This window comes from Mustelus asterias, chromosome 14, assembly GCF_964213995.1.
Source record: "Mustelus asterias chromosome 14, sMusAst1.hap1.1, whole genome shotgun sequence".
NCBI classification, from domain to species: domain Eukaryota; kingdom Metazoa; phylum Chordata; class Chondrichthyes; order Carcharhiniformes; family Triakidae; genus Mustelus; species Mustelus asterias.
Window position 1 is genome coordinate 37,835,995 of NC_135814.1, and position 27,716 is coordinate 37,863,710.

The 27,716-nt window shown below is 39.3% G+C and overlaps 1 protein-coding gene across 1 annotated transcript in view; it reads left to right on the plus strand.

The window, feature by feature from the left end:
- The window catches only part of lmln (leishmanolysin-like (metallopeptidase M8 family)), a 57,893-nt gene extending 30,705 nt beyond the window's left edge, over nucleotides 1-27,188 (plus strand). The window contains exons 8-17 of the mRNA XM_078228183.1: nucleotides 325-419; nucleotides 658-775; nucleotides 1,921-2,028; nucleotides 6,753-6,829; nucleotides 11,770-11,880; nucleotides 14,264-14,396; nucleotides 15,628-15,787; nucleotides 19,978-20,108; nucleotides 21,997-22,207; nucleotides 24,542-27,188. Coding sequence (XP_078084309.1) covers nucleotides 325-419; nucleotides 658-775; nucleotides 1,921-2,028; nucleotides 6,753-6,829; nucleotides 11,770-11,880; nucleotides 14,264-14,396; nucleotides 15,628-15,787; nucleotides 19,978-20,108; nucleotides 21,997-22,207; nucleotides 24,542-24,642 — 1,245 coding nt within the window. The 3' untranslated portion in view covers nucleotides 24,643-27,188. The remainder of the gene's footprint in view (nucleotides 1-324; nucleotides 420-657; nucleotides 776-1,920; nucleotides 2,029-6,752; nucleotides 6,830-11,769; nucleotides 11,881-14,263; nucleotides 14,397-15,627; nucleotides 15,788-19,977; nucleotides 20,109-21,996; nucleotides 22,208-24,541) is intronic.
- The last annotated feature ends 528 nt before the right edge of the window (nucleotides 27,189-27,716 follow it).

Sequence of the window (27,716 nt, forward strand, 5' to 3'; positions counted from 1 at the left end):
TAGGAATTTAACCAGTGTAGTTTCTATCAAAGCAGCAAAATACCGCAGATGCTGAAAATCTAAAATAAGAACAGATAGGTACGAATGAAAATACTCAGCAGATCCGCCAGCATCTGTGGAAAGAGAGAAGGGATTTATTGATTCAGGTCGATGACATGAAATATTAACTCTATTTCTCTCTCCATGGATGCTGCGAAACCTGTTAAGTAGTTCCAACATTTTCTGTTTTATGGTTCTCATAATATTCGTAACTGCAAGAAATTTCTGTCAAGCAGTTTTTCCCAGCACACATTTAAAAAGTTCCCCTTTTCCACTTCAATTTAGGGCTTTTCAGCAGGACTTTTTGCTTTCTACCGTGATGATGAGGGAAAGCCTCTAACTGCAAGAAAGGCAAATGGTCTTCCGCCTTTTAATGAATCGTAAGCTCGATATTTTGTGTTTTTTAAACCTTGAGAAAACTTGTTTAGTTGTCATCTAGTGTGTAAGAGATTTTATTTAAATCAATCTTTAGTTGTGATAAAGCATTTACATTTGTTTTGTTTAATTGTAAGCCAAAATATTTGCATGATTTTGTAATTTGTATTAGCTACCGTTTAGATTTTTCAAAATGCCTTGAATAATATTGCTATCATAGTGTGCTAATTTGTATTTGAACAGACTGGGATTATATCAGTGGAGTGACAGAGTTGCGCACAAGGCGATAAGGTTATGGGACATACGAGGGAACAAGAAGCTTAATCATGAGGTCCTCCTTCTTGTAACTCCACGAGTTGTTGTAAGTATTAACAAAAATACTTTAATTATTTTTTTCAAACTTTCATGATGGATAATGGCAATAGATATTTGTGTATCAGCTTGTTAAAAAAAACTTCTGATAAAAAGAGACCAAAAGAGTGACCCAAGTGGGAGCATGAAAAGAGGAATGGCAGAAAACTGAATAAAAGTGACTGGCTCTTCCTCATGTTGGTAAGATGTAGCTTGTGACATTCTCAATGAATCTGTCATAAGATTGTTCTCAATTTAAGTCAAATAATAATACTAATTATTGAGAAAAGCAAAATGTGAAGATGAATGTCAGCTGGGGCATGTTGAATTAGGAGAATATTCCTAAATGTGATAAATGTAATGTAATGTGAAGAAGTGCATTTTGGAAGGAAAAATAGACCAAAATAAGTGTTAAACTTTAGTTCTCAATGTAGCATGGGGATGGAAAGATCTAGAGGTAAAGATCTTAAAAGCCAGCTTACTGGTGGAATAGGAATTCTAGATTTTGTGGATTTCTTATCTTTTTAGCCTAGTTGCTTTTGGTTTTCCTTGATTTGCAATTTGATCATCTTTAACTCTCTTTATCCCAGAGAAAGTTTTTCACTTGCATATCTAAGTAAATACGTTAACTGTGGTTCAAAATGTGTAGGAGCCCACAATGGAAAGGTTAGAGTGCTAATAGAGCGATAGTTTGGGGGGTGGGGGGGGAGGGGGCGGTGGGGGTGTTTGCGGAGAAGGGAAGAGCTATTCAGGCTATTCAAAATCTCACTTCAGCAAATACGTGTTTGATCCTGTCAATGCATAGGAGACCGTATAATGTGCATCGTATACAACATGTTAGACATTGATTAAAGGATGAATATGTAAATTAATGCTTCACTGTAATGAGTATTCTGGACTCTGAATAATGGTGTGGAGGAGGATTTTGAATCGTTTTCTCAAATGAAATAATAAAAAAAACTGTTGGGTGTAAAAATGATGAATCACCATTACAAAAGAATGAAAATGGAACACAGTGAAGTTAAGGCAAAATGACAACTTGGTGACTGTCTAGTGCCCTGCTAATCATGGTATATTACAGCAAAATCCATGAAGTGATTCAACTGGATCACCTATTTTTACTCTAACCATTAAATCTGACTTTCCATTGGGCAGAAAGAAGCCCAGAAGCACTTTAACTGCCCAATCCTTGAAGGAATGGAACTTGAAAATCAAGGGGGCATGGGTACAGAGCTGAATCACTGGGAAAAGAGGTTGCTGGAGGTAAGATTTGTTGAAGTTTTGTACCAAGCAAGTTTTCATCAAAGCTACAATCTATAATAATTACTTCGACTGTATTGATGTAACAATTTTGCATTTTTTAAAGGCAGATTCAAAATGCCATGAGAACCATTATAACAGAACAGTATTGAAAATATTAGTTTTTTTGGATAAATTGTTCGGATAAGAATACAATTTTTGTGGTCTAAAATGTTGTTGTGGTATGAAGAGTATTGGTTTATTGATGGAAAAGCTTTCCTTAAGCACTGTGGTAAAACGTGCTACGAGTCCTTTTGCAAAGCCTAAACGCTATTTCAGGCCCTTTGTATAAATGTTTTTGTGGATTCTACACTAATTAAAATGTCACCTAATTCAATGGTCTGTTTTTCTTCCAATTAGCATATATATGTTATTTTATAAATGATTTGATGCTGAAGTAGATACTACTTTTCGGAAGTTGCATTATTGTTTAATTGTCTTATTTTGTTATCGACAATTGAAAAGCACAGAATTTGTATCCAAGCTTTGGAGTTAATTCAGATTTGATGTCCCTCACTTTGGAAGTTTTGCTGGATGTCGTGATTTTTGAATGTAGAGTACGCCTGCCAGTGGGAGGATAAAACTCATAACACAAGACCAATCATGTATAGGCCCATAACTTCCTGGATCCCTAGTGCCGGATTTTTGGGGGGTGGGGGGGGGGGTTGGGGAGGTCTCCGAAGATGTGTTGGGAATCCCTCTCAGAAGTTTCCAGGTAAGGGTTTACCCAAAAGTTGTCTAGAAGCGCGAACTTCCCCTGGACAAGGGGCCATTTGGCCCCTCAAGTCTGCACCGGCTACAATCCCACCCAAGCCCTATCCCTATCCCCATAACCCCATGCATTTAACCTAGCTAGTCCCCTTAACACTAAGGGACAATTTAGCATGGTCAATCCACCTAACCCGCACATCTGTGGACTGTGGGAGGAAACTGGAGCACCCGGAGGAAACCCATGCAGACAAGGGGAATGTGCAAACTCCACACAGACAGTGACCCAAGCCGGGAATCGAACCCAGAGATAAGACAGCAGTGCTAATCAGTGTGCCACTGTACCACGCTCATGCAGTTACCCGAGACCGAAATTGAATTGGATTGAGCCCGGATCCCTGACACTGTGAGGCAGCAGTGTTAACTACATCAGCGATACTTTGGTTGATGAGCAGTATTCACAGCAGGTTATTTCAAGCCTTGGGGAAAAACTGGAATTCAAACCAGGACAAACTTTATCACTAAAGTTGCTTTCGTGGTATCATTTAAAAAAATATATTTTCAGGATGTCAATATCACCAACAATTAGTGCTCTAGTTGCCCATAAGACTTATTTTTGAGCTTAATTTTGTGGATAAAGGGCTCCCACGAAGCTACTAGGTGGGAGGTTTCAGGATTTTGATCTATTGACAATCAAGGAGAGAAGTTAACGTACAGGTCAAGGGGGTGTGTGACATGCAAGGAACTTGGCAGTATGAGTGTCCTTTTGAACCTGCTTCTATTGTCCCTCTACATGCTGAAAGTCACTATTTTAAGAAGTGCTACTGAGGAAACTTGCTACGTTTGCTACAGTGCATGTTGTAGATAATGCAGAACAGAGATCGAAGTGTATGGGGGCAGCAGGCAAATTCGCCCTCAATAGCCCCTAAAAAGCCAACGAAAAACCATTGACGGGAATGACAAGTGAGAGAAAGGTTGCCTGTGTACATGGAAGCGACAGAATCTGTGAAGAGCTGCTCCTCAATCTCAGATTTTGTCTCTCCCAACTCCTCCATTCACTGGTTCCCTCTCTCCTGCTCCACACCAAGCGACAGAGACCGAATCTTACCACTGTTCATACCAGCGGGAATTTCCCATCCCGCCACAGTGAACGGAGATTTAGCTGGCCGCCAAATTCTCTGACTTTGCTGCAGCAGGAGAGTGGCATGAACAGCAGGTAGGATCGTGCCCAAGATCTATAATTGGAGGAGCAGCAAAGGTGGTAGGAATGGAACCCGATTGGAAGAGCTGGAGCAATTATTTTGGCTGTACTGTTGCTACCATTACCTATCATTTTGCGAGGAGGCCGTTTTGAAGGGAGGTATGAAATGCTTTCTGCTGTTAGGCTTAGTTGACCTAGATAAATTAGGGTAGGGTTTGTGTTTAGGGGTTTACATTTGGGGTTAGATAAACTAAAAAGAGCTTTTTTGTGTGTGGTTTGCGTGTGCATGTGCACGCATGTGTGCGCTATGGTTGTTGTTTTCCTGTACCAATTTAAATATTGTGTCAAATATTGCGCTGTCTAGGAAATTCATGCTTTCCTTTTCTGTTTTACATTTAAGTTTAACGAAGGGGGTGATGATTGTTGAGACATTGATGAATTCTTCTAATTATGTTTCTGTATCAATACATCACATATTATCCAGATATCTTTTGTAATACATAGAGAGCCTGGGACACTTTTCATTAAAATTTTCAACCTTTTCCCTCTCTGTCATATATGTTTGTGTAAACTGGAGCAAATTTCTTACCCTTCGATTTGAAGGTAAAATTAATTGTTGATTCAAAGCTAATTTTGTTAAACTTAAATATAGTGACCAGATTATAGCTCCATTTGATCTGTCAGGCTAGGGAAATTTATTAAATATATTTTGGATAGCCTTTGCCTTGTTTCTGTATTTGTGTACAGTCTTTCAATGTCCATTGTAAAAAATATGGGATGGGGGTGAGGTAGGGGGTGCAGTACGGTTGGTGAGTAACCCACCTCTATCAATGTAACTCGGTGCTTCTGTGCTAAGGGGTTCCAATCTGTGTCTCATTAAAGCATGGATCATGTGAAGAGGTGCATTGGCTTGGAAAATAACTCACTAGAATGAGAAGTATATGTAAATTAAACCATTTGTTTTCTGATGGTTAGCTTGGTTAGCTGCAGGATTAATTTATGTGTATTCACTGTGTTACACAGGTTGTACCTTTGGAAGTCAGTATCACAAGGTGTTGGTCAGCACTTACTTTAACCAGAAGTATTGAGAGGAAAGAAACTTGAAATTGGCAAAACAAAACCAAAGAACATTAGAGCATGCTAATGTTTTGAAGTAATTTTTAAAAGTGGATGTGAGACGAATTCCCTTGTGCCAGCTGGTTAGAATTTTCTTTTTGAAAACCAAAGTATGGGATATTTATTTATAATAAAGTAACAAAAACATCTCACTTATTAGATTCTAAGTTAAAAGATTTAATATATATTTGGTATTTGTGCTACCGTATCAATTTATCGAAGGGAACCCTGAAAAACACTCAACACAAAAACAGAAGGTAATGTTACTGCACAACTGCATCACCGAATATAGGAGTTAGTAAAAATGAAAATGGAATCTTTGAAAACCAAAAGGTAGCCCCTGAAAATCAAAAAGCAGCCCCTGAGAAATATCAAGAAGAGCCCTTGGGGAGAAAAAAACAATTTTGACCCCCATGGCAGACTTAACGTTTCAAGTCCGTATGACTCTTTGAGGAAGAGGCATATGGCTTTGAAACATAGCTCTGTTTCTCAGTCCACAGATGCTGCCAGATCTGCTGAGTTTTTCAAGCATTTTCTGTTTTTATCCCACACTGTGCATGTTGTTTGCATCAAGATCTCTCGTATGTTGTTTGTATCAGAACTTTGAATAGCTGTTTCACTTGCCTAGCAGGAGTGCAATAGTAATGGTCCAACATAAATGACTTTAGAAATTTGATATTCTGTGGATAGTTATCTTAAACATTTTTTGCTGTAAGATGTTCTGATGTTGTTTCAACACTGATAGTATTTTCCCTTTGTAGACCTGTAGCAATCAATTCGCATAGATTTCAACTCACTTGTTTCTTTTAAGATACATAGCAAGGGCACAAATATGTGATACTGCACAGTAGTGAGACGTGGATTAATCCAATGCTTGCTTAATTACCACTCAACGACATCAAAATAAGGAAATGTCGAATAAAAGTCAAAAACTTCCCAACAGGAAAGAATATTGAAGAAAAGGAACATCAGAAATCGGAGCAGAAGTAGGTCATTCGGTCCCTTGAGCCTGCTCCATCATTCAGCCAGATAATTACTGACCTTCTACCTCAAAACTATTTTCCCACGCTGCCCCCATATCTCTTAATATCTTTAATATCTCTGTCTTTAACATACTCAGTGACAGAACCTCCACAACCATATGAGATAGAGAGTTCCAAAGATTCACCACCCTTTTAGTGAAGATATTTCTCCTCATCCAAGTCCTAAATGGCCTACCCCTAATTCTAAGACTGTGTCCCCTTGGTTCCAGAACCCCCTGCCCGGGGAAGCATCCTTCCTGCATCTATTGTTAAGCCCTGTAAGAATTTTGTATGCTTCAATGAGTTCACCTCTCATTCTCCTAAACTCTGGAGAATACAGGCCCGGTCTCCTCAATCTCTCTGGGAGAATACATTATTTTCTCAAGACTGAGTTCAGAGAAGCATGGTAGAGAGCACCTCTGCTTTTGAATCAGCAATTGTGTGTGAATGAGGGAGACCTTATTTCCAGAAAGAGAGAGACCTTTACCAAAGAAGAAAACTTGGAAATCGTGGGCTCTTGATAGCTATTTTATTTTTATAGACACTGGATCCTGAAAGAAAACTTAAACAACAGGGACAACAGAATGATTTGATTAACCTTTTAAGTTCTATATTACATTTTGTTATTTTTTTCTGACCAGAATGAAGCAATGACAGGATCTCACACACAGAACAGAGTATTCTCCAGATTAACCTTGGCAGCGTTAGAAGATACTGGGTAAGATGGATGATGTGTATAATTTTTAACATCCTATCTGTATCTAAGACATGGCTATTTGGTCTCAGCTTTAGGAAGCGAGCTATGCAGTCAGCACATCTGAATCATGTTAATAACTGAGTGTTATACTGAGATCAGCAACAAAAGTGTTTTTTGTAGGCTAGAGTTCACTCTCTAAGCAGTTCATTTTGCCATTATTGTATTAGGGGGCATGGGGAGGGACACCCATTATAAAGTCTCCAGCAGATGCAGTGGACTACTTTTGAAATTCGGTTTCAACCAAGCTTAAAAGAAAACATTCTCAGGCCTTGATGTCAAATGCAAGGCTTATGTTTACTGCCAATTCCTCATTGTTCAGGTTTGGTGCAACTGAGTGGCTTTCTACACTATTTCAGAGGGCTTTTAAGAGTCAATGATATTCATGTGGGACTGGAGCCGTGTGAATTAGTCAAGGAATGGATGGCAGGTTTTCTTTCCTTTAAAGACATTAATTGGACTTTTACGACAATCCAACTAGTTCACAATTGCTTTTATTGATATCAATGTTTATTTCAGATTTTCTGCATTATTAGTCAAAGCTTTGGAATCCAGGAACATGATCAGTACACTAAACCCAGTGCAAACTTGAAACAGCGCTTTATCGTATTCAGGAGCAAGCCAGAAGCTGTTTGGCTTTCATATCCTTAGAAGTCTGATTAGGATTGGACTCCTCCCAATTCCATGTCAATTCACTGGCTGCAAAGTATTTTTTTCATGTCATAAGCATATGACAAGATTCTATACAAATACAAGTTGTTTACTTTTTAATGCAGTGCTAAAAGCATTGTACATCAACATGCAATTAGAAATATAATTGCGTAATATAATTTCTGTATTTACAATATAATTACTGAAATCAGTTTATAGTCTACATATGAATATGGGTTGACATTCTTCCTGTGTCTCCATTTTCTGTGGGAGAACATGAGATAGGGGGAGGTAGTGATGTAGTGGTATTGCCACTGAACGAGTAATCCAGAGACCCAGGTAAATGCTCTGGGGACATGGGTTTGATTCCCAATGTGGCGAATGGTGGAATCTAAATTTAGTAAAACATCTGGAATTAAAAGTCCGATGATAACCATGAAACCATTGTTGATTGTCGTACAAACTTATCTGGTTAAGTAATGCTCTGTCAGGGAAGGAAATTCGTTGTCACGTTGCCTGACTGGACTGACCTACATGTGACTCCAAGTCCACAGCGATATGGTTGACTCTGAAATGCCCAAGCAACCTACTCAATTGTATTGAACCGCTAAATAGTGTAAAAGAAATGCAACCGCATGGACCACCCAATATTGACCTAGGCACCGGAAGCGACAACGGCAAACCTAGCCCTGTCGACCCTGCAAAGCTCTCCTTGCTAACATCTGGGGACTTGTGCCAAAATTGGGAGAGCTGTCTCTCAGATTAGTCATGATGTGGAGATGCCGGCGTTGGACTGGGTCGACAGGGCTAGGTTTGCCGTTGTCGCTTCCGGTGCCTAGGTCAATATTGGGTGGTCCATGCGGTTGCATTTCTTTTACACTATTTAGCGGTTCAATACAATTGAGTAGGTTGCTTGGGCATTTCAGAGTCAACCATATCGCTGTGGACTTGGAGTCACATGTAGGTCAGTCCAGTCAGGCAACGTGACAACGAATTTCCTTCCCTGACAGAGCATTACTTAACCAGATAAGTTTGTACGACAATCAACAATGGTTTCATGGTTATCATCGGACTTTTAATTCCAGATTAGTGCCAGTACTCATGGAATCAATGTGTCAGACACTACCATCACATTCCTCTGTATGTCATGTTCCACCAGCAGGACAGATTCAGTAGAGGTGGTGGCATAGTGGCATCTATTGGGAGGGAGTTGCCCTGGGAGTCCTCAACATCAACTCCGGACGCTGCTGATGTCTTATAGCATCAGGTAAAACATGGGCGAGGAAACCTGTTGATTACCACGTATTGCACCCATAAAACTACACTGTGTCTGCTGCGGGTGGTGAGGAACCAACACGAGGGAAAAACATATTAGATCTCAACCTCACCAACCTGCCTGCCACAAATGCATCTGTCCATGACAGTATCAGTAGGAGTGACCACCACACAGTTCTTGTAGAGATGAAGTCCTATTTTCACATTGAGGATCCCTCCATCGTGTTGTGTGGCACAACCCCCCCCCCCAATTGTGCTAGATGGCATAGATTTCGAACAGATCTAGCAACTTGTGCCTGGGCAACCATGAGGCACTGTGGACCATCGGCAGCAATAGAATTGAACTCCACCACAAATTTTAACCACTTGGCCCGTAATATTGCTTATTCTACCATTACCACCAAGCCAGGGGATCAACACTGGACAAAGGAGAGAGCAGGAGGGCAAGCCAGGAGCAGCACCAGGCATAGCTAAAAATAAGGTGTCAGTCCAGTGAAGCAACTACTTGTGTGCCAAACAGCATCATTAGAAGTGAGTCCACAACCAGCAGAGTTCCGCAGTTCCTGCCACATCCAGCCGTGAATGGTGCTGGACAATTAAACAACTCACAGGAGGAGGAGGCTCCACAAATATCCCTATCCTCAATACATCAGCGCAAAAGACAAGGCTGAAGCATTTGCAACAATCTTCAGCCAGAAGTGCCATGTGGATGATGCATCTTGGCTTCCTCCTGATGTCCCCAACACCACAGATGCCACTCTTCAGCCAATTTGATTCACATGATATCAAGAAATGGCAGAAGGCACTGAATGCAGTGGGCCCTGACAACATTCTGGCAGTAGTTTTGAAGACTTGTATGCTGCACCTCTAGCCAGGCTGTTCAAGTACGGCTGCAACTCTGGCAATTTCCACTCCATCTGACGAAGGAGCAGCGCTCCGAAAGCTTATGGTATTTGCTACCAAATAAACCTGTTGGACTTTAACCTGGTGTTGTGAGACTTCTTACAATGTGGAAAATTGCAGAGGTATCTTCTGCTTTCAAAAAGCACGGCAAATCAAACCCGGACAATTACTACCCCATCAGTCTGTTCTCAGTCATCTGTAAAGTAATGGAAGAGGATATCAACGGTGCTATCAAGTGGCACTTAGCAATAACCTGTTCACTGATGGTCAGTTTAGATCCTGCCAGGCCATTCAGCTGCTGATCTTGGTTCAGACATGGACAAAAGAGCTGAACTCCAAAGGTGAGGTGAGAGTGATTGCCCTTGACATCAAGGCAGCCTGTGAGTATGGCGGCAAGAAGCCTTAGAAAAACTGTAGTCAATGAGAATTGGGGGAAAACTCTTCAATTGTTGCAGTCATCACGAGCACAAATGAAGATGGTTATGGTTATTGGAGGTTAATCAACTCAGTTCCAGGAGATTACTGCAAAAGATCCTCTGGGTAGTATCATCAATGACCTTCCTTCCATTGTATGGTCAGAAGTGTGAATGTGTGCTAATGACTGCACACTATTCAGCATCATTTGCAACTCCTCAGATACTGAAACTGTCCATGTCCAAATGCATCAAGACCTGGACAGTGTCCATGCTTGGGCTGACAAGTGGCAAGTAACATTTACGCCAAACAAGTACCAGTCAATGACCATTTCCAACAAGAGAGAATCAAACCATCGCCCCATAACATTCAATGACATTACCATCACTGAATCCTGGGTTTTACCATTGACCAGAAAGTGAACTGGACTAGCCATATAAATACAGTGGCTACAAGAGGCCAGGAATCCTGCAGTGAGCAACTTACCTCCCTATTTGCTAAATCCTGTCCATCATCTACAACTCCACTCAAGCCCAACTCTCCACTCATTTGATGAAGGAGCAGCATTCTGAAAGCTCATACTACCAAATAAACCTGTTGGACTTTAATCTGGTGTTGTGAAAAAAAGCCCACCCCAGTCCAATGCCGACATCTCCACATCATCATCTACAAGGCACAAGTCAGGATTGTAATTAAATTCTTTCAACAATACTCAAGAAGTTTGACACCATTCAGGGCAAAGCAGCCCACTTCATCACTACCCCTTCTACAAACATTCAATCCCTCCACTGCCAGTGGATAGTGGCAGCCATGTGTGCCATCTGCAAGATGCATTGGAACTCACCAAGGTTCCTTAGGCAGCACCTTCCAAAACCCACCACCACTACCCATCGGGAAGGACAAGTGCAGCAAATGCATGGGAACACCTGGAAGTTGCATTCCAAACCACTCACCATCCTGACTTGGAAATATATCGCTGTTCCTTCACTGATACTGGGTCAAAATCCATGAACTCCCTTGCCAACAGCACTGTGGGTGTACCTAGGGTGCATGGACTGCAGTGGTTCAAAAAGGCAATTCACGGCCACCTTCTCAAAGGCATTTAGGAATGGCCAATAAACGCTGGCCTATTTAGTGATGCCCACATCCCATGAACAAATAAAAAAAAAAATTATCTTTGAGATTGTCATACACAGTGAGTGATACCTGAAGCAAATAAAATAAAAAATCATTCTATCCTATTATCTAAGTCTCTCATGTCTGCAAATACTACTTATGAGTAAGTCCGATGGCATCCATTAGTACTAAGTCACACTTTGTAACAAGTTGATGTGATGATATTATAACCTTAGAACCTGTTATATGCTGTTAATTATAAAAGAGCAATGAAGATCAGAGTGCAGGACAAACTCTTAAGTAGATACTTGAACAATAAAGTGGCCTATATCAAAATCGGTAAATTTGTAAGAAGGTAAATTTGAGTTTGAATTTCAACTATATCAAAAATGGTTTAGTTTTTGTATGTTACAAATATGTGGCAATATTTGGAGGGCCGAAGGGCCTGTTTCCTGTGCTGTACTGTTCTTTGTTCTTTAAAAGTTTAAATTATAGCTTTTTTCTCTCTTTTCTACCACGATTCCCCCACCCACTACCACCCTCAGTTGGTACAAAGCCAATTACAGCATGGCGGAGAGACTGGAGTGGGGTGAAGGTATGGGCTGTGACTTTGTAATGAAAAGCTGCAAGTTCTGGATCGACCGACAACGGGAGATGTGAGCATTGTATTATGTATGAATATATATTTATAGATATAATGCCCCTAATGATTCTCAGCAGTTTAATGGGATGATGCAATGAGAGAATAGTGACAAAAATGATGACTACTGATGCTTGGATGGTGGAGTGTTTAGCTTAATTAACTATCATGTGTCATCGTTTGCATGACTTCCGAATGCATTTTACTCAAAGAAAGATTTTCCTTCCATTGGTCAACCTTTACTTCCAACAAACTAAAATAAGATTTAAAAAATGAAGTATTGGGGGTAATGTACAATTAGGTGAATAACAACTCGTACAGAATTGCAGGGTGCACTCATGACCCTCATCAACTGACAGTAGACATCTTGCTGACAAACTGAATCAGACTAAAAATCAGGAATCCAATTTGTTAAATGAAGAAAAACAAAAAAATGGCAGTTTTAGCTGGAGTACAATATTTTCCCAATATTACATATTGAAAATTCTCAATCTCCGGTAATCTCATAATCTTGGATCCCGCAACCATAGAGGAAAGCTTTTGCAAGGGAATGACGACTCTTGCTTACCTCCTACATTACTAGAATTAGAGCAAGAAGAGAACTAAAAACTGAGGAATGCCGGGCTCGTTTTTATACTTCACGCCCCTTTTGATATCAGGGAAATGTGAAAAGAAATTCACAAAGGAGTGTTCACTGACTTGCTTGAAATACTTCTTACAGTGGCTGACCAGTCATTCATTAGATTTTACAAGCAATAGAGTGACTTTTGTGATACCTGACTGGAGAATTTATTCACTTGCAGGGCAGACAGGGAACAGGACCTTGTGAACATAAGACATCACAAACAATAGCCATAACGGGCTGAAGTAATTTAAGTGCCATCGATCATAAATATCAATAGCTATCAGCTTAGTTTTAATTCTTTCTAGCACCTGGCTGGATGCAACTTAAGCTTAAGTTTATTTATTAGTGTCACAATTAGGCTTACATTAACACTGCAAAGAAGTTACTGTGAAAATTGTATGTTTGTTAGGCAGTAAGATTAGCTCTGCTTTAAACAGTTAGCATAATGTGAATGAGTCCTTTTCTTGGCCATCCACAGGTCTAGGTGGTTGATCTGGCAGGTTGCCACCTTCTGTGGCCTTGTCCATGACTGGATGACACTGCAGAAGGAACACGCCATATCTGCCGATACATTTAAGACCTTCTGTGACCAGTGGGCAACGGAGGGACTGGAATGTTTGGTTTATAATGTAAATGTTATTTTGGCTATAAGATTTCTTTGGGTTTTTTTTCAGCTCTTCCTCTTGAAGAGGGTACATTTTGTTATTTTTCTTCCTGGTTGATAACGGGCAACACAGAGTCTCCCCTTCATCAATCAAAGAAACGCTAGACTGTGTTTGTATATTTAGTACCTTCTCATACATTCAGACACATTTACAAACATACAAAATTCATGGGCAAAAAAAAACTTCTGTTCCATCAAGGCCACCCTGCACTATGATAGCAGGGACATCATGATTTGACATATCGTTATATCACCCTCCCTCTGCCCCCCGCCCGTACGTATGTAATTTCCTAGGAGAGGCAATAAAATAGAGACACAAGGACAGTTATGGAAAGTAATACTCTAGAAATGTTCTTTCCAATCTCCTTGGGCAAGCAGAGCCAGTCCAGAAAATCAAATGGGCCAGGTGTTTTATACATAAAGATAGTTATCTGCATTCCATATGATGCACTTCCTGTCCAGTTGATTGATTGGTTCAGCTACTTTTTGAAGGCATGTAGAGAGTCCACATCTACCAGACCACCCAGAAATTTAGTTCAGTGGCACATTACTCTGGGAAAAGAAGAATCACCAAATAGCCACGCCATTCCTATGACATAGTTTAAATGGAATTATGTAAAAGTTAAAATTAAGGCCTTCAAGAAAGTTAGATATATGGTCGGTTAAAATTTTTCAGTGTTGAGAGTAATTATATGGAGCACAAATATTCCAACAAACTGAAATAGGGCAGATTTCCAAATTGTCACACAATACTTCTTATGAAAGATGATGAGATTCAAAGTAGTTTTTATATTACTCTCTTCATCGTCATGTAGTACTTGGTTTCTTCTGCTTAAGCAATCGTTTTCCATTAGCATTGATGTTTACTTACTATGCGACATTGTTATATTTTCAAAAATCTAAAATTGCCCTTAATAACATTTCTCCTGATTATGGTTCAAACTGAAACCAGAACAAGGTCAATTTAATGTAATTCAAGAGTTTAAAAATTAGTTTATATTGTTTCTTTCTATACTTTGAAAGCAGATATGAAAACACAAAATGAAAGTTTATGTAAAGTGATTATATTGAACTGTGATTCATAATGATATTATGAATACTTTTCTTCAGGAATAAAAATGTAACTCCATATTGTGACACACTGAGGACATCTCCATTACAGTTGACTTGTCGACAGGACCAGAAGGCTGTGGCAGTATGTAATTTAGAAAAGTACCCAACACATCTACCATCAGAGTATCAGGTATAATGAATACTTCCCTTTTTGCATCCAGGTTAGCATCGTGGGTATGAAGTTTTTAGTAAACCACTGCTGTAAAACACAAGACTCTCTACTGCCACAGCTGAAATTCGTGTTGCCTCCAAATCAGAATTGGTTATTGGCTTATTTTTTGAATTTACCTTTGTCTCATCCTTGTGGAATCTCACACCTATCATTGTGTGGGCCCATTACAATGAACAAAATAAGAGAGCAGCAGACAGCCTGTCTCTACAGCTTGGACTTATAACAAAGATAAAGCCATTGAAACTTTCTATATCTGCAGAGGCACTAACAGCCACCAGCCATCTCCTAAACAAACCTATGGATTTTGACCTGAGACATAGAAACTGATTGCTTGCCTGAAATTGTCCATCAGTTAGCAAGATCATAAGAGCTAAGTTCCCATGGAAAGTTTTAATGTTACATTCCTGAACTTCCAAGTCAGTCAGCTGTTAGCATCCAGCCTGTCAACACCAAAGCAAGACTTCAGGCTGACAACAAAGCCTCCTTCAAGTCTAATCCTGAACTTTACTGCCATTGCCTATGGAGCAGACAGTGCCCTGTATGCCAACCTCATCTTCCAGTGTCAGCACAACTTTAAAGGAATTCAGCAACTCCAGCTGAACCTTAACTCCTGTGTGAAGGAACTCTCACTGGACTCTGACATTCTTAACACTAATATTCACATGATTTGTTATTCCTATCTATGACTTTTTTAAAGTTATTCCTAGTAAAACTATTTACTTTCCACCTTGTGTGTTGGTGTGTGAATGTCATTGAAATGACACAGTGGATGTTTGAGTGCATGAAGAAACATAACCCTAAAGGATTAACTTTAGGAGCTAGGAGTCACTTTAAAATTGACTTCACAAGCAGAGGGTTTGGGGAACCTATTGTGCCTATTTCAAAAATTAAAGCACCTCTGCTTATGGACAGGCAGCAAGAAAAATAAAGGAGTTCAGTTGCCTCCCTCCCCTCTGTGGAACACCTTTTAACGAACATTTTCTAGTTCTGATGAAAGGCCACTAACCTCAATGTTAACTCTGTTTCTCTCTTGAAAGTATTTTCTATTTGCATTTCATTTTTCCAGCATCTGCTGTGTTTTGCCTTAGTATCATCTATATTGTTGTTCAACATTTCTTTTAGCCTTAATTTCACCATCGAAAAAATTGTGATAGTTTTGTTGATAATGACATATATTTGTTTTCTACAGTATTTTGACCACCTTGATGGCGTACGAGAGGGGGAGCTGCAGTACTATGGTGGATCAGTGGAGATAGCTGACTACTGTCCTTTTAGCCAAGAGTTCAGCTGGTATATAAGTGGAGAATTCCAACGAGGCTCTGATTGCAGAATTTCTCAAAATCAGCCAGGTTGGTTACATATCACAACTTGTTTAATAGTCTTTGAACCATGGTCAGATCAATAACAAGTATTTTTGCTGTTGCAGGGTTGTGCCATTCCTGATATACTTCCACGGTCTTTGTGATTACATAGTTATGCCTCCCAAGTGCCTCATTAGAAACATTTTCCAGAGTACATTTTATTATTGCACAAGTTGTAAAAGCATTTTGAAGCGATAATGAAGAACAGTGTGTATCTGTATTTGTAAATCTGGAACTTTACCATGGCAAAGATCATTGAGTAATTATTTTTACCAATGTCAAATTAATGCATTGGCCGTGAAAATTTCAGTGTCATGCATTTTCTTCCTCCTCACTCATGCAGCTGTCATGGTGAACTTTGCATGAAATTTTTTCACACCTTCGATTCATTGGCTAACTTGGATTCAAACCAAAATTTGTGTTTTTCTTTCTTCATTGTCATCCAAAATGTACACAATGTGAAAAGTACAAGTCGGAGACTAACTGGATTAATCGACCTGCTTTTTGTGGTTGCTTGATTTTGTTTAAGAAAAGAGGAAAACATCTCGGGTATACTTCATATACATTTGGGTAATGTTGCAGCTAATGATGCAAAGCCGCAAAAGACGATGCGACCCAAAGTGGTTCTGAAAATTATACCCCGAGGATCAAACAATGCAGAAGTCCTGATGACCTGTCATCGACCTGAAATGTTAACTCTGTTTCCCTCTCCGCAGATGCTTCCTGACCTGTTGGGTACTTCCAGCATTTCCTGTTTTTACTTGAGCAATTAATGCAAGCTGTTTACTTCATAAAGTCCAAACTTTGCAGTTTTGTGGGCTGAAATTAAGGCGAAAGGACTTCTGGGCGTCCAGGAGAGCACTCAACTTTTGCAGGGACCAGGAGAGACCCTTATACTATTTGGCAGACTTGGACTGCACATTTTGTAACAATATCTCACCAAGCCGATGTCATGCTTGAAATATTCACAGCATGTTCTGAGCTTTGTGTTTCTACTGTAATGAGTAGGCCAATCTTTATCTAATTATGGCCTTACAAGCCTTCATAATCCGAACTACTTTATTGACATCTCAGTGCCACTGCAGTACGTTGGTGTCTTCTTGCAAATTGTACCTGATCTAGATATGGACATTCTCTTGTAATGTATCTTTATCATAGTTTTGAACTTCCAAATGTGCCCCCCACCCCCACAAAACACCTCAATTTCTTCATATCTTCACTCACTGACTACAATGCTAAGGCAAAGCATGCGGGCTATTTGACTATTTAAACCACTTCAGCATATTCTAATATCCCTTCCTTTTGAGCCTAACTGGAAGAAGTGAATTTTCACTTTACTCATTCATTTTCACACTTTGGATGATTTTGTAGTTCACAGTCGATTAACACTATATGTGCATAAGAACACATAACATACATGTTGCTGCAACAGTTCCTTTGGTCTTATTTCATTTGTTGATGATCATTAGTGACTTCCTCTGTACCTGGGACAGTGTTCTGCTGCCCATCTCCTTAATTTTCTTTACAATTTTATAATATTTTGTCAAAGCATTACATATGTAATAAAGGACTAAGAACAGTACAGCACAGGAACAGGCCCTTTGGCCCACCAAGTCTGTGCCAACACAGATGCCCCTCTAATCTAATATTTTCCTGCCTCTACCCCTCTATTCCCTGCCTATTCATGTATCTATCCAGATGCCTCTTGAACATTGTTATAGAACCTGTTTCCACCACCTCCTCTGGTAGCGCAGTCCAGGCATTCACCACTGTCTGTGTGAAAAACTTGTCCCTTACATCTCTTTTAAACTTTCCCCCTCTCACTTTCAACCGTTTTTCCCCTTAGTAATTGACCCCTCGACCCTGGGAAAAAGACTGACTATCCACTCTATCCGAGTCTGTCATAATCTTGTAAACCTCTATCAAGTTCCCCCCACCCCCCATATCCTCTGATCCAAGTTTGTTCAACCCTTCTTCATAGTCCATATTCTCCAAGCCCGGTAACATCCTGGTAAATCTCTTCTGCACCCTTTCCAATGCATCAACATCCTTTCGATGGTGTGGTGACCAGAATTGTACACAATACTCCAAATGCAGCCTAACCAAAGTCTTAGACAGCTGCAACATGATCTTCCAATTCCTATACTATTCCTGATGAAGGCCAGCATACCATGCGCTTTCTTGACCACCTTGTCCACCTGAATTGCCACCTGCAGGGAACTGTGCACCTGCATGCGTAGACCCCTCTGTATGCTAATGTTTCTAAGTGCTTTACTATTTACTGTATACTTTCCTTCTGCAGTAGACCTTCCAAATCACATCACCTCACACTTATTCGGATTCAATTTAATCTTCCATCTTTCAGCCCGATTTATATCCTGTTGTATCCTCTGACAATCGTCCTCACTATCCACTACTCCCCCAATTTTTGTATTATCTGCAAATTTACTAATCACACCACCTACCTTTCCTCCAAATCATTTATATATATATATATATATTACAAACAACAGAGGCCCCAGTCAGTCACAGACCTCCAGTTAGAAAAGTACCCTTCCACTGCTATTGTCTGCTTTATATGCTCATATGTTTTGTATCCATCTTCCCAGCTCACCTCAGATCCCATATGAGTTCACCTTCTGTATCAGCCTGCCATAAGGAACCTTATCGAAGACTTTTCTAAAGTCCATGTATGCAACATCCACTGCCCTGTCCTGGTCAATTTTTCTTGTCACTTCCTCAAAGAACTCAATCAGGTTTGGGAGACATGACCTCCCCTTCATGCTGCCTATCGCTCTTCAAGATGTGAATACATCCTGTCCCTAAGAATCTTCTCCAATAATTTCCCCATCACTAAGATAAGGCTCACAGGCCTGTAATTTCCCAGATTGTCTCTTCTGCCCTTCTGAAACAGAGGAACAATGTTAACTACTCTCCAATCCTCTGGTACCTTGCCCGTGGCTAAAGAGGATATAAAGATTTTGGCCAAGGCCTCAGCAATTTCTTCCCTTGCCTCTCTCAGTATTCTGGGATAGAACCTATCTGGTCCTGGGGACTGTCCACCTTGATGTTTTACAAAACCTCCAATGCTTCCTCCCTTTTTATCTCAACATGTCCTAGAATGTGAATATCCTCCTTTCTACACTCACCATTTGCCACATCCTTCTCCTTTGTGAATACTGATGCAAAGTACTTGTTAAGGACCTCGCCCACCTCATCTGGCTCCACACACACATTCCCTCCACTGTCCTTGAATGAACCTACCCTTTCCTTAATGACTAGTTGAGATTTAATTTAGCTGGTACAATACATCATGATAGGCTGGTAAAATTATAGTATATTGTACAAAATGCCACAGTACCATATTATCAAGAAAAAATTGACTTAAAATATTTCCAGTTCTCCCTTTATTTATATGCATCTTGTCGATTAACTTTTCTAAGTATGATCTCTCTATCCCTCAGTTGTTCCAAAGTTTTTTTTATAAAAGTTTATTAGTGTTGCAAATAGACTTACATTAATACAGCAATGAAGTTGCTGTGAAAATCCCCTAGTCGCCACATTCCAGCACCTGTTCGGGAGAATTTAGCATGGCCAATGCACGTAACCAGCACGTCTTTCGGACTGTGGGAGGAAACCGGAGCACCCAGCGGAAACCCATGTAGACACAGGGAGAACATGCACAGTCCGCACAGACAGTGACCCAAGCCGGGAATCGAACCTGGGTCCCTGGCGCTGTGAGGCAGCAGTGCTAACCACTGTGCCACCCATTCATTGTTAATTCAAAGCAACCTAATCTGGAATTTAGTAAATTCAGTTTCATTTTATTTTCAATACCTCTGACAGATACAGGCATTTCATGTGTGATTATTTATTAGATAGTTTCTCTGTTGCGAATGTGTCGGTGCCTTGATCAAAAACATTTCTCTACATTAAGAGCACCATATAAATGCAAGTTGCTGTTTGTTTGCCTTTATTCATATTTTGTAAGAAAGCAGCTCGAGAACATAATTTGGTTCATTTCATTCCGTTAGCTGATAGACTCCCAGTGCAATCCAGTAGTTGGAGCAGCATATAGCTGTTGTACAATATGCTGTCCGTATTTTGATCTGACATTATGTTGAATTGAATATGAGATTTGGGTGGCTAGTAAAAACGCTCATCTCTTTGCAATCCAGAGCCTTCTCGAAACTATGGTGCCGAAGAATATGGACCAGACTCAGTCTGCCTGACTCAGAAATATCGTTTTATTATGCAGCAGTGCAACAAGAGTCCAGGCTCTCCAGACTGGGGTAGTGGGTGTTATAGGGTGAGTTGTTGTGTCTGTTTTTAATAGTTTTTTAAAAAACTCTCGAACAAGAGTGAGACTTCCATTAACAGGAAACCTTACATACAGATAGTATACTCTGTATACTCAATATAATGGGTGGCACGGTGGAACAGTGGCTAGCATTGTGCCTCACAGCGCCAGGGACCTTGGTTCGATTCCCGGCTTGGGTCACTGTCTGTTTGGAGTTTGCACATTCTCTCCGGGTGCTCCACTTTTCCCCCACAGTCCAAAGATGTGCAAGTGGATTGGCTATGTTAAATTCTCCCTCAGTGTACCTGACCAGGCGCCGGTAACTCCCAAGTAATATTATAAACCGGTTAAAAATCACAAACCCTTGCAAAACATTTTTTCTTCTCAGGAAGTAATGATTGGCACTCATCCTGGTGTGAGCATGTGATTAAAACAGCTTTTTCTGCTAGAGTTTTTAAAAAGTGACGAAAACCTGAAATAAAGATAGAACGTTCCAGGAAATACACAATCGATTAGTCGGCATCTACAAAAGAAAGATAGAAAATATCTCGTCAGAAGGATCCTCTCAAAAATGTTTCATCAGAAACATCAGTCTCAATAAAAACATGTTTTGGCATCAACTGCTGACTAACTCAGTCAAGTTTAGAAAAGTGAGAGGTGACCTTATTGAAACACAGAAGATCCTGAGGGAACTTGACAGGAGATACCAGGAGGATGTTTCTACTTATGGGGGAGACTAGAACTATGGGACCTAGTTTAAGATGCTTCTTTTTAAGACTGAGATGAGAATTTCTTTTTCTGAGAGGCTCGTTAGTATGTGGAATTCTCCTCCCCAGAGAGCTGGAATATTAAATTCATTCAAGGCAGAGTTAGATACTTGAAAGGCAAGGGAGTCAGGAGTAATGTGGGGCAAACAGAAATGTGGAGTTGAAACCACAACCAGATCAGCATGATCTTATTGAATGGCAGAGCTGAATGGCCTCCTCCTGCACCTAAGTCCTATGTTCCGAACTTGCAGTTTGTTTTCAACATTTTCATTTTAGTATGAAAACCATGGATGCAGAGACTTTGATGGATCATTGATTGGACCATTAAGAGCTAGCAACATGAATATAGAAACAGAAGAAATACAAATGTTGTCATCTACAATCTGAACCACAGAAGCAGCAAATATAAAAGCACCCTAAAATCTGTCACTAAGTTAGAAATAAAAAGTAAATTTGTGCGCTTATCACTTGTCTGAAAAATGTATTGCTGCAGAACAATTGAAAAGTCTCTGCTCTTGAATACACTTTACAGCTGTCTGAATTATTGAAGTGGTTTGTTGAATGTAACGCTGATAAAAAGATTGATCTACATTTTTATATTCCTGATTTATTAACAAATTTAAAACTTTTTTTACGTTCACTCTCCTTAAAATGGAAAGAACCAAAAGACCAAGCGTTTTGTTGTGTTGTTTACTGATTTCAAAACAAAAGCCTTAAGATTTGAAGTTGAAACATGTCCTGAGTCCTTTAGCATTATGGCACTTACTGACCTCCCATTGCTGACCTTACCCCGGGCAATTTAAGACCCGGAGCACTTGTTGAACTCCCAATCATGGAATTTCAGCATCGTAAATTTTAAGATTAACAAGAGGAAACAGAAATTTGTGATTTGTGGTGCTACCCACATTGTAAGGACTGTATTTATGATTTTAAAATATTCAATTGTGATTTGTACCTTTCCTCTGTTGAATTGTCATTACAACTATAGTGATATGGTAACATCTGTGGCAAAATATGAGTACACTTTCAAAAACAGAAGGAAAAAAAGGAAGGTTTGATTTTATTTTTGTGTTTGCAGATTATGTTTTGTAATTTGGAGGATAAATTAATCTTTCTATTTTGCCCTTTAGATTTCCTGTATCACTGAGGGACTGATTGTTTGGGTTTCTGATAAGTCCTACTTATGCAGTCGAGCAGGGCAGGTACTACCTATTAATGTAATGAAAAATGCCTGGGTCTACACAGGAAGTCTGGTATGTCCATCTTGCTTTGACTTCTGCAGCACTTGTCCACCAGAGCGTGATCCACCATTAAGTAATTTCACAAGGACGATTCCAATAGGTAATATATATTTAATTTTGCACTGTATTTTTTGTACGTTTGAGCTATTTTGTTAAGAATAAACTTAATTCAGAGCTAAATATATTCACCATCCATCCATAATACTAGGATTTCTGAATCTGGTTAAAAAATAATATATATCTTGTAAATTGTTAAGTATACCACCTGGGTACCTTTGTAAATAGTTTTATTACATGTGAGGTAACTAAAGCAATCTATGAAACCCCTGTATTTTAAATGAAATATATGGTGTTGAATTGTTGAAATTTCCTGCCCCCATAATAAATCATACGTTCACCGTATTTTGCAAACTAATTAATACATGTTTCACTCCTGAAATCTGAATACTGAAGCATAAAATATAAAAGCATCTTATGTTTTCTGGACTTCATGAACATATTCGGCATAGTCTGCACCTCAGTAAGATATTTTTGGCACTAGCTCCTATTTGCTGGCATGACGTAAATGTATTTTAAAGTAGTTATAATATAAAAGGCTGCAACTGTTGACACTGCAGTAATAAATCAAATCAAATGAAAATAGGGAGAGCATTTATCACACTGTCTGACCCTGGAAACTGCAATGGAAGTAGACAACGTGCAATTAGACACATAGCTGTAGCTTGTTATACTTTGGTTCGGGAATTTGTCTGGATGGTTTTTATCTCCTCGCCTTCCCTTTCACCATTTCTTCCCCATTGAGAACACAAAATCTTAAAATCACCCCTTTCGGCATTCAGTAGGCCTCCTAATCATATTTTGCAAATACTTGTGCCAGCAGTAAATGACAAACACCAGTGAGTTTCAGAGCATAACTTTGGTTCACTACATATCTTTGCAAATATGCTGTAGTGTTTGCTGTAAGATAATAGTGTTGGGTCAAACTTTCAGATGAAGGATTAACTTCCAACTCCTGACGGTGTAGATGGTGCTACTACTTCCATTGTGTGCACACAAGGCTTTCAAACGGTGTCAGGAGTAACAGTGGACATAAAATTAACAAAATGTAATGTAGCTCGGATGATCTCAGCATTGTAGCTCTCCTGCATCTTACACTGTGGGGTTAACAATTCTGAATGTGGCATACTGTACATTTCTTAAACTACAGAAGACCCAAATGAAAAAATGCCTTGAAGCATATATTAATCTTGTCACTGTTGTTAAGTGTTATCAAAAGCTCTCCTGCATTGAAAATTACATTATCAGCTTTAGCAGAAAAAGTATTTTGTACATAAAGAGAATTTGAAATGTGGAGCATAGCTGATCGATTTAAGTATTTGGTCATATGTTTTATGAATATCCTCAAGTATTCTACAGTTGTACCACACCATCAAACACTTCCAATTTATTTTATTTACAGTAATAGATTCTTCACAAATTTTTGTCATTTGAATTCGTACCTCCCATTGTTATTGTAAAATACTCACCATCTACAAGGCATAAGTCAGGAGTGTAATGGAATACTCTCCACTTGCCTGAACGAGTCCAGCTCCAACAACACCCAAGAAACTTGACGCCATCCAGGACAAAGCAGCCCCCTTGGATCCTATCCCTTCCACAATCCCTGGCAGCCGTGTGTACCATCTACAAAATGCACTGCAGGAACTCACCAAAGTTCCTGAGGCAGCACATCTAGAAAAACAAGAGCAGCAGATACCTGGGAACACCACCACCTGGAGGCTCCCCTTCAAGCCACTCACCATCCTGACTTGGAAATTTATTGCTATTTGTTCGCTGTTGTTGGGTCAAAATACTAGAATTTCCTCCCTAACAGCACTGTGGGTGTCAGAAATTGTTTGCACCTTGAATTATTATGTTCTACTTTGCACAGCACAAAGGATAGTAGAAGAAGATTCAGTAGTAACTTTCAAAAGGGAAGTGGATAATTCATTGAATAAATAAAATCCAGGGCCATGGGGAAAGAGTATAGGAGTGGGATTAATTGAATAGCTCCACCAAAGAACTGACACAGATACAATGGGTTGATTGGCTTCCTTCTGCATTGTAAAATTCTTTATTGCCCTTTATCTTTGTAGGCAGGGCCCTGAGGTCCGTGGAGAGTAGGGGGTCCTTAAATTTAACTTTAGGTTCAGGGTGCCCTTGAAGGATGGCATCCCAATCTCTGTGAAGCTAGGGGTTGGCTCTATCAGGCCAAGCCCCACCAGTGATGGTGTGAACCCCGCCCACTTTCTTTACTCAGAGGAGTCCAGATCTGAAGAGAAAATTGGTCTGTGCAACACAGAGCTACATGCCAGTTTCAAGTCTCAGCCTGACAATTTAAAGTATTTGTAAGATTCAACCCTTTGTTGATTAATTATTTTTTCATCAATTCTAGATCCCTGCTCCAGCTCATCGGGACTGGTGGTTACTCTTTGGTTACTAGTGACTAACTTCCTCCCTCTGGTGGTTGGCTTCTTCCTTTGTGTGTGGAATTAACTTCAGTGCACTATCCTATTGAAGGATGTTCTAAAGTGGTACGTTCTGAACACTGCCAGAGATAAGCAACGTTTATTCGAAGGAATTTACTAGGTGCTTTTACCAAAAGGACTGAATACTGTCTTCGTGGTAGGTACAAGGCACAATTGCAACTTTTAATCTCAGTTGATTAAACACTCCAAGAAACTACGGCTATGTTAAATGGCAAGGGTGCTAATATTCTACTTTGCATATTGAACAAAACTGAACTACCTCTACAATATTTCATGATAAAATGAGCGAAATCACCCATGATTCCCTGAATATGCTCAGTGATTTTCAGTGTTTGATCGTCATATGTATATATGGTACTGACTGGCACAAATTGTCGAGTAGACTTCACGAGCATGTCAATCCTACCATTGCTATTTGCACTTGTGTTGCTAGTTTTACTGTTAGTGCCTCAGTTTTATCAATAACTTCTGCACAATTGTTAATAATTGGTAGAACTTCTGTAATAATGATTCTGCGGACATCAGAAATTTGTTTTGATTATTGTTATATTCTAAGTACAGAAGTTTACCTTGGATGTCATGTACAGCAATAAGTAATGGAGCACATTGTTGCCCGTTTTGTAACCCTTGTCTGTTTTCCTTGCACTGTGTAGTCTGTAATCAGGTGTAAAGATGCCCAGAATTCTGGGCACTATAGAAGCTGGGTATGCAGCATTACTTAAATGAAGAAATCGACATGGATTCAAATAAAATATTGAAGACCAGTGGATAACATTCCACTTTTTCTGCTTGGATCCCTTAATAGCTCAGTGGATTTAGACATTGAATCGCTGAATAAAAAAGATTCCAAGCTGGCTCAGGCTCAGTTGTGATATTCCACAAGATTGAATTATTGTGAATGCTTATGGGAAAGAGTTATAAATGAAGAGTTATCACTTGTTGACAGGTGCCTAGCATCTATGACTCAACAAGACTTTGAGAACTGGAGGAGGAAAAATTGATTTGAAAATATTTATTTTTGTCGATTTTTAAAAAGCTTATAAAAGATAAAATTAAACCAGATAACTCCCTTTTACGGTGAACCTACAGAAGTCAAGATAGTCTCTGTCAGGTCATTTTAATCTATGATCATTTAATCATAACTTTTAACCATTAAATTATTAGGATTATACTGGTCAGATAACCATCCTGAACAGGGAATAAACAAGTTTCCAATTAGATATCCCCTCGTCTTTGGGGTGGAGGGTTGAATATTAAAGAATTAAGATTGTTCAATCCATGTTTCGCGGGCACATATTAGTGTTAATCAGTTATGACTTTATCTTGATGGGTAGCGGGAGCAGAGGATGGACAAATCAAAAACCATGTTCCATTACAGAGCAGATAGATCAGCTTAGCTATGTGAAGAATTACTAGACCTTGGTATTTACTGTTTACTGTTAAGGTAACAGTTTTCATGTTGAATAGCAGTTCTACAAATAAACTGAAAATGTCCATGACACACAACTACTGTCAACTGTAATCTTTCAAACCATGCCACAGATTTCACAAGGTGATAATGTAGACCAAATAATTTTTATTTGACACCTTTAATAAAAAGTGACCATGGCTTTACAGTGGTGCAGTGCATCCTTTTTCCTCTATGTTTTGTGGATCTGTTTTAGAGAAGCAGTCAATGCTATTGTGGACCTAAAAACATAAATGTTGTACATACTGTTACTTGAATTATTAGAATTTTTGTGCAGATTAGATTTTGTTGTGAGAGTCTTTGGAATGTAGATTTCAAGAATGTAACCAACCTATCTCAGGTTATGTATTGTGAGCATCAGCTAATCTCATCTATTTCAATACTTACAAATATTCTGGACTAAGATCTTCTCTGTGCATTATGCTGTTAATTTATCAGACATTATCTCGTCAAATATATCACTTGCTAGTATGAACCTGATGAAGATAAAACTATGTGCAATATGTCCAGTGATTTTTTTTTCTTCAGATTGTTTCCCAATAATTGTATATTTAAGAAATTCACTGTATAAACACAGGTGGCTAGCAACTGTTGCACTTTGTTTATTAGAATGTCCAACTGTGCTTTTTATATTTATATAAATTGAAGGAATGTTGTAGATTATCGTTATGCTCTTAGCAGTTAGGTCTAGAAGAAGTAATTGATCTTCATAGGTCAATATTTGGATTAGGAATATAGCAATTGCTACAAGTATACAAATAACTAATTTTTGAAAACATTGTAAACTGGAGAATGATGAGAATTATACATAAAATAACTATTACACCAGATCGGGCAATTTACTATCAATTTCAGTGAGATTGGTTGACTCAGTTTGATTGAGGTCTGGATAGATTGTTGAGAAATCCATAGAATGTGTTTTGGTCTCATTTGGCATTTATTCTGTAATGGGGTGAGTTCAACCAGTTTGCCTGTTAATTCACATGTACTTCATATTTATCCTGAATGTTAAGAGTATAAGAAAGATATTATAAAGTGTTTAATCTTTCTGAACTTGTATAATAAAGCATATATTTGTTCCTTCCAAACCTGTGGAATGCTGTGGTTTTCTTCACTTAGTATCTTGAATCTCAAGCCGTTTACTTTAAACAAAACATTATTGGTCCTGACCTGAGTCTCACCAACAGCTTGGCTTTATTCCCTGCACCTTTTGCTAAGTCTATCCTTATGATGGGATGGGACTTAACAAGTGGAGGAGTTGGGGATGTTGGCTAATATATGATTCTATGAGTGCAACATCCCAGGGGTCAGTATTAGAACCACTGTTTTCTTGATCTGCATGAATGACCTAGACTTGGGTATGCAGGGCACAATTTTAAAATTTGCACAAGACGCAACACTTGGAAGTATTGTGAACTGCAAGGAGGATAGTGGTACGCTTCAAGAGGACATTGACAGGTTGGAGTAAGCAGATGCGTGGTAAATGAAAATTATGCACGGAAATATGCAGTGTTACATTTTACAGGAAGAACAAGGGAAGTTAATATATAAAGGTTACAATTCGAAAGTGGTTGTAGGAGCAAAGGAACTTGGGGGGAAAGGGGGGGGGGGAT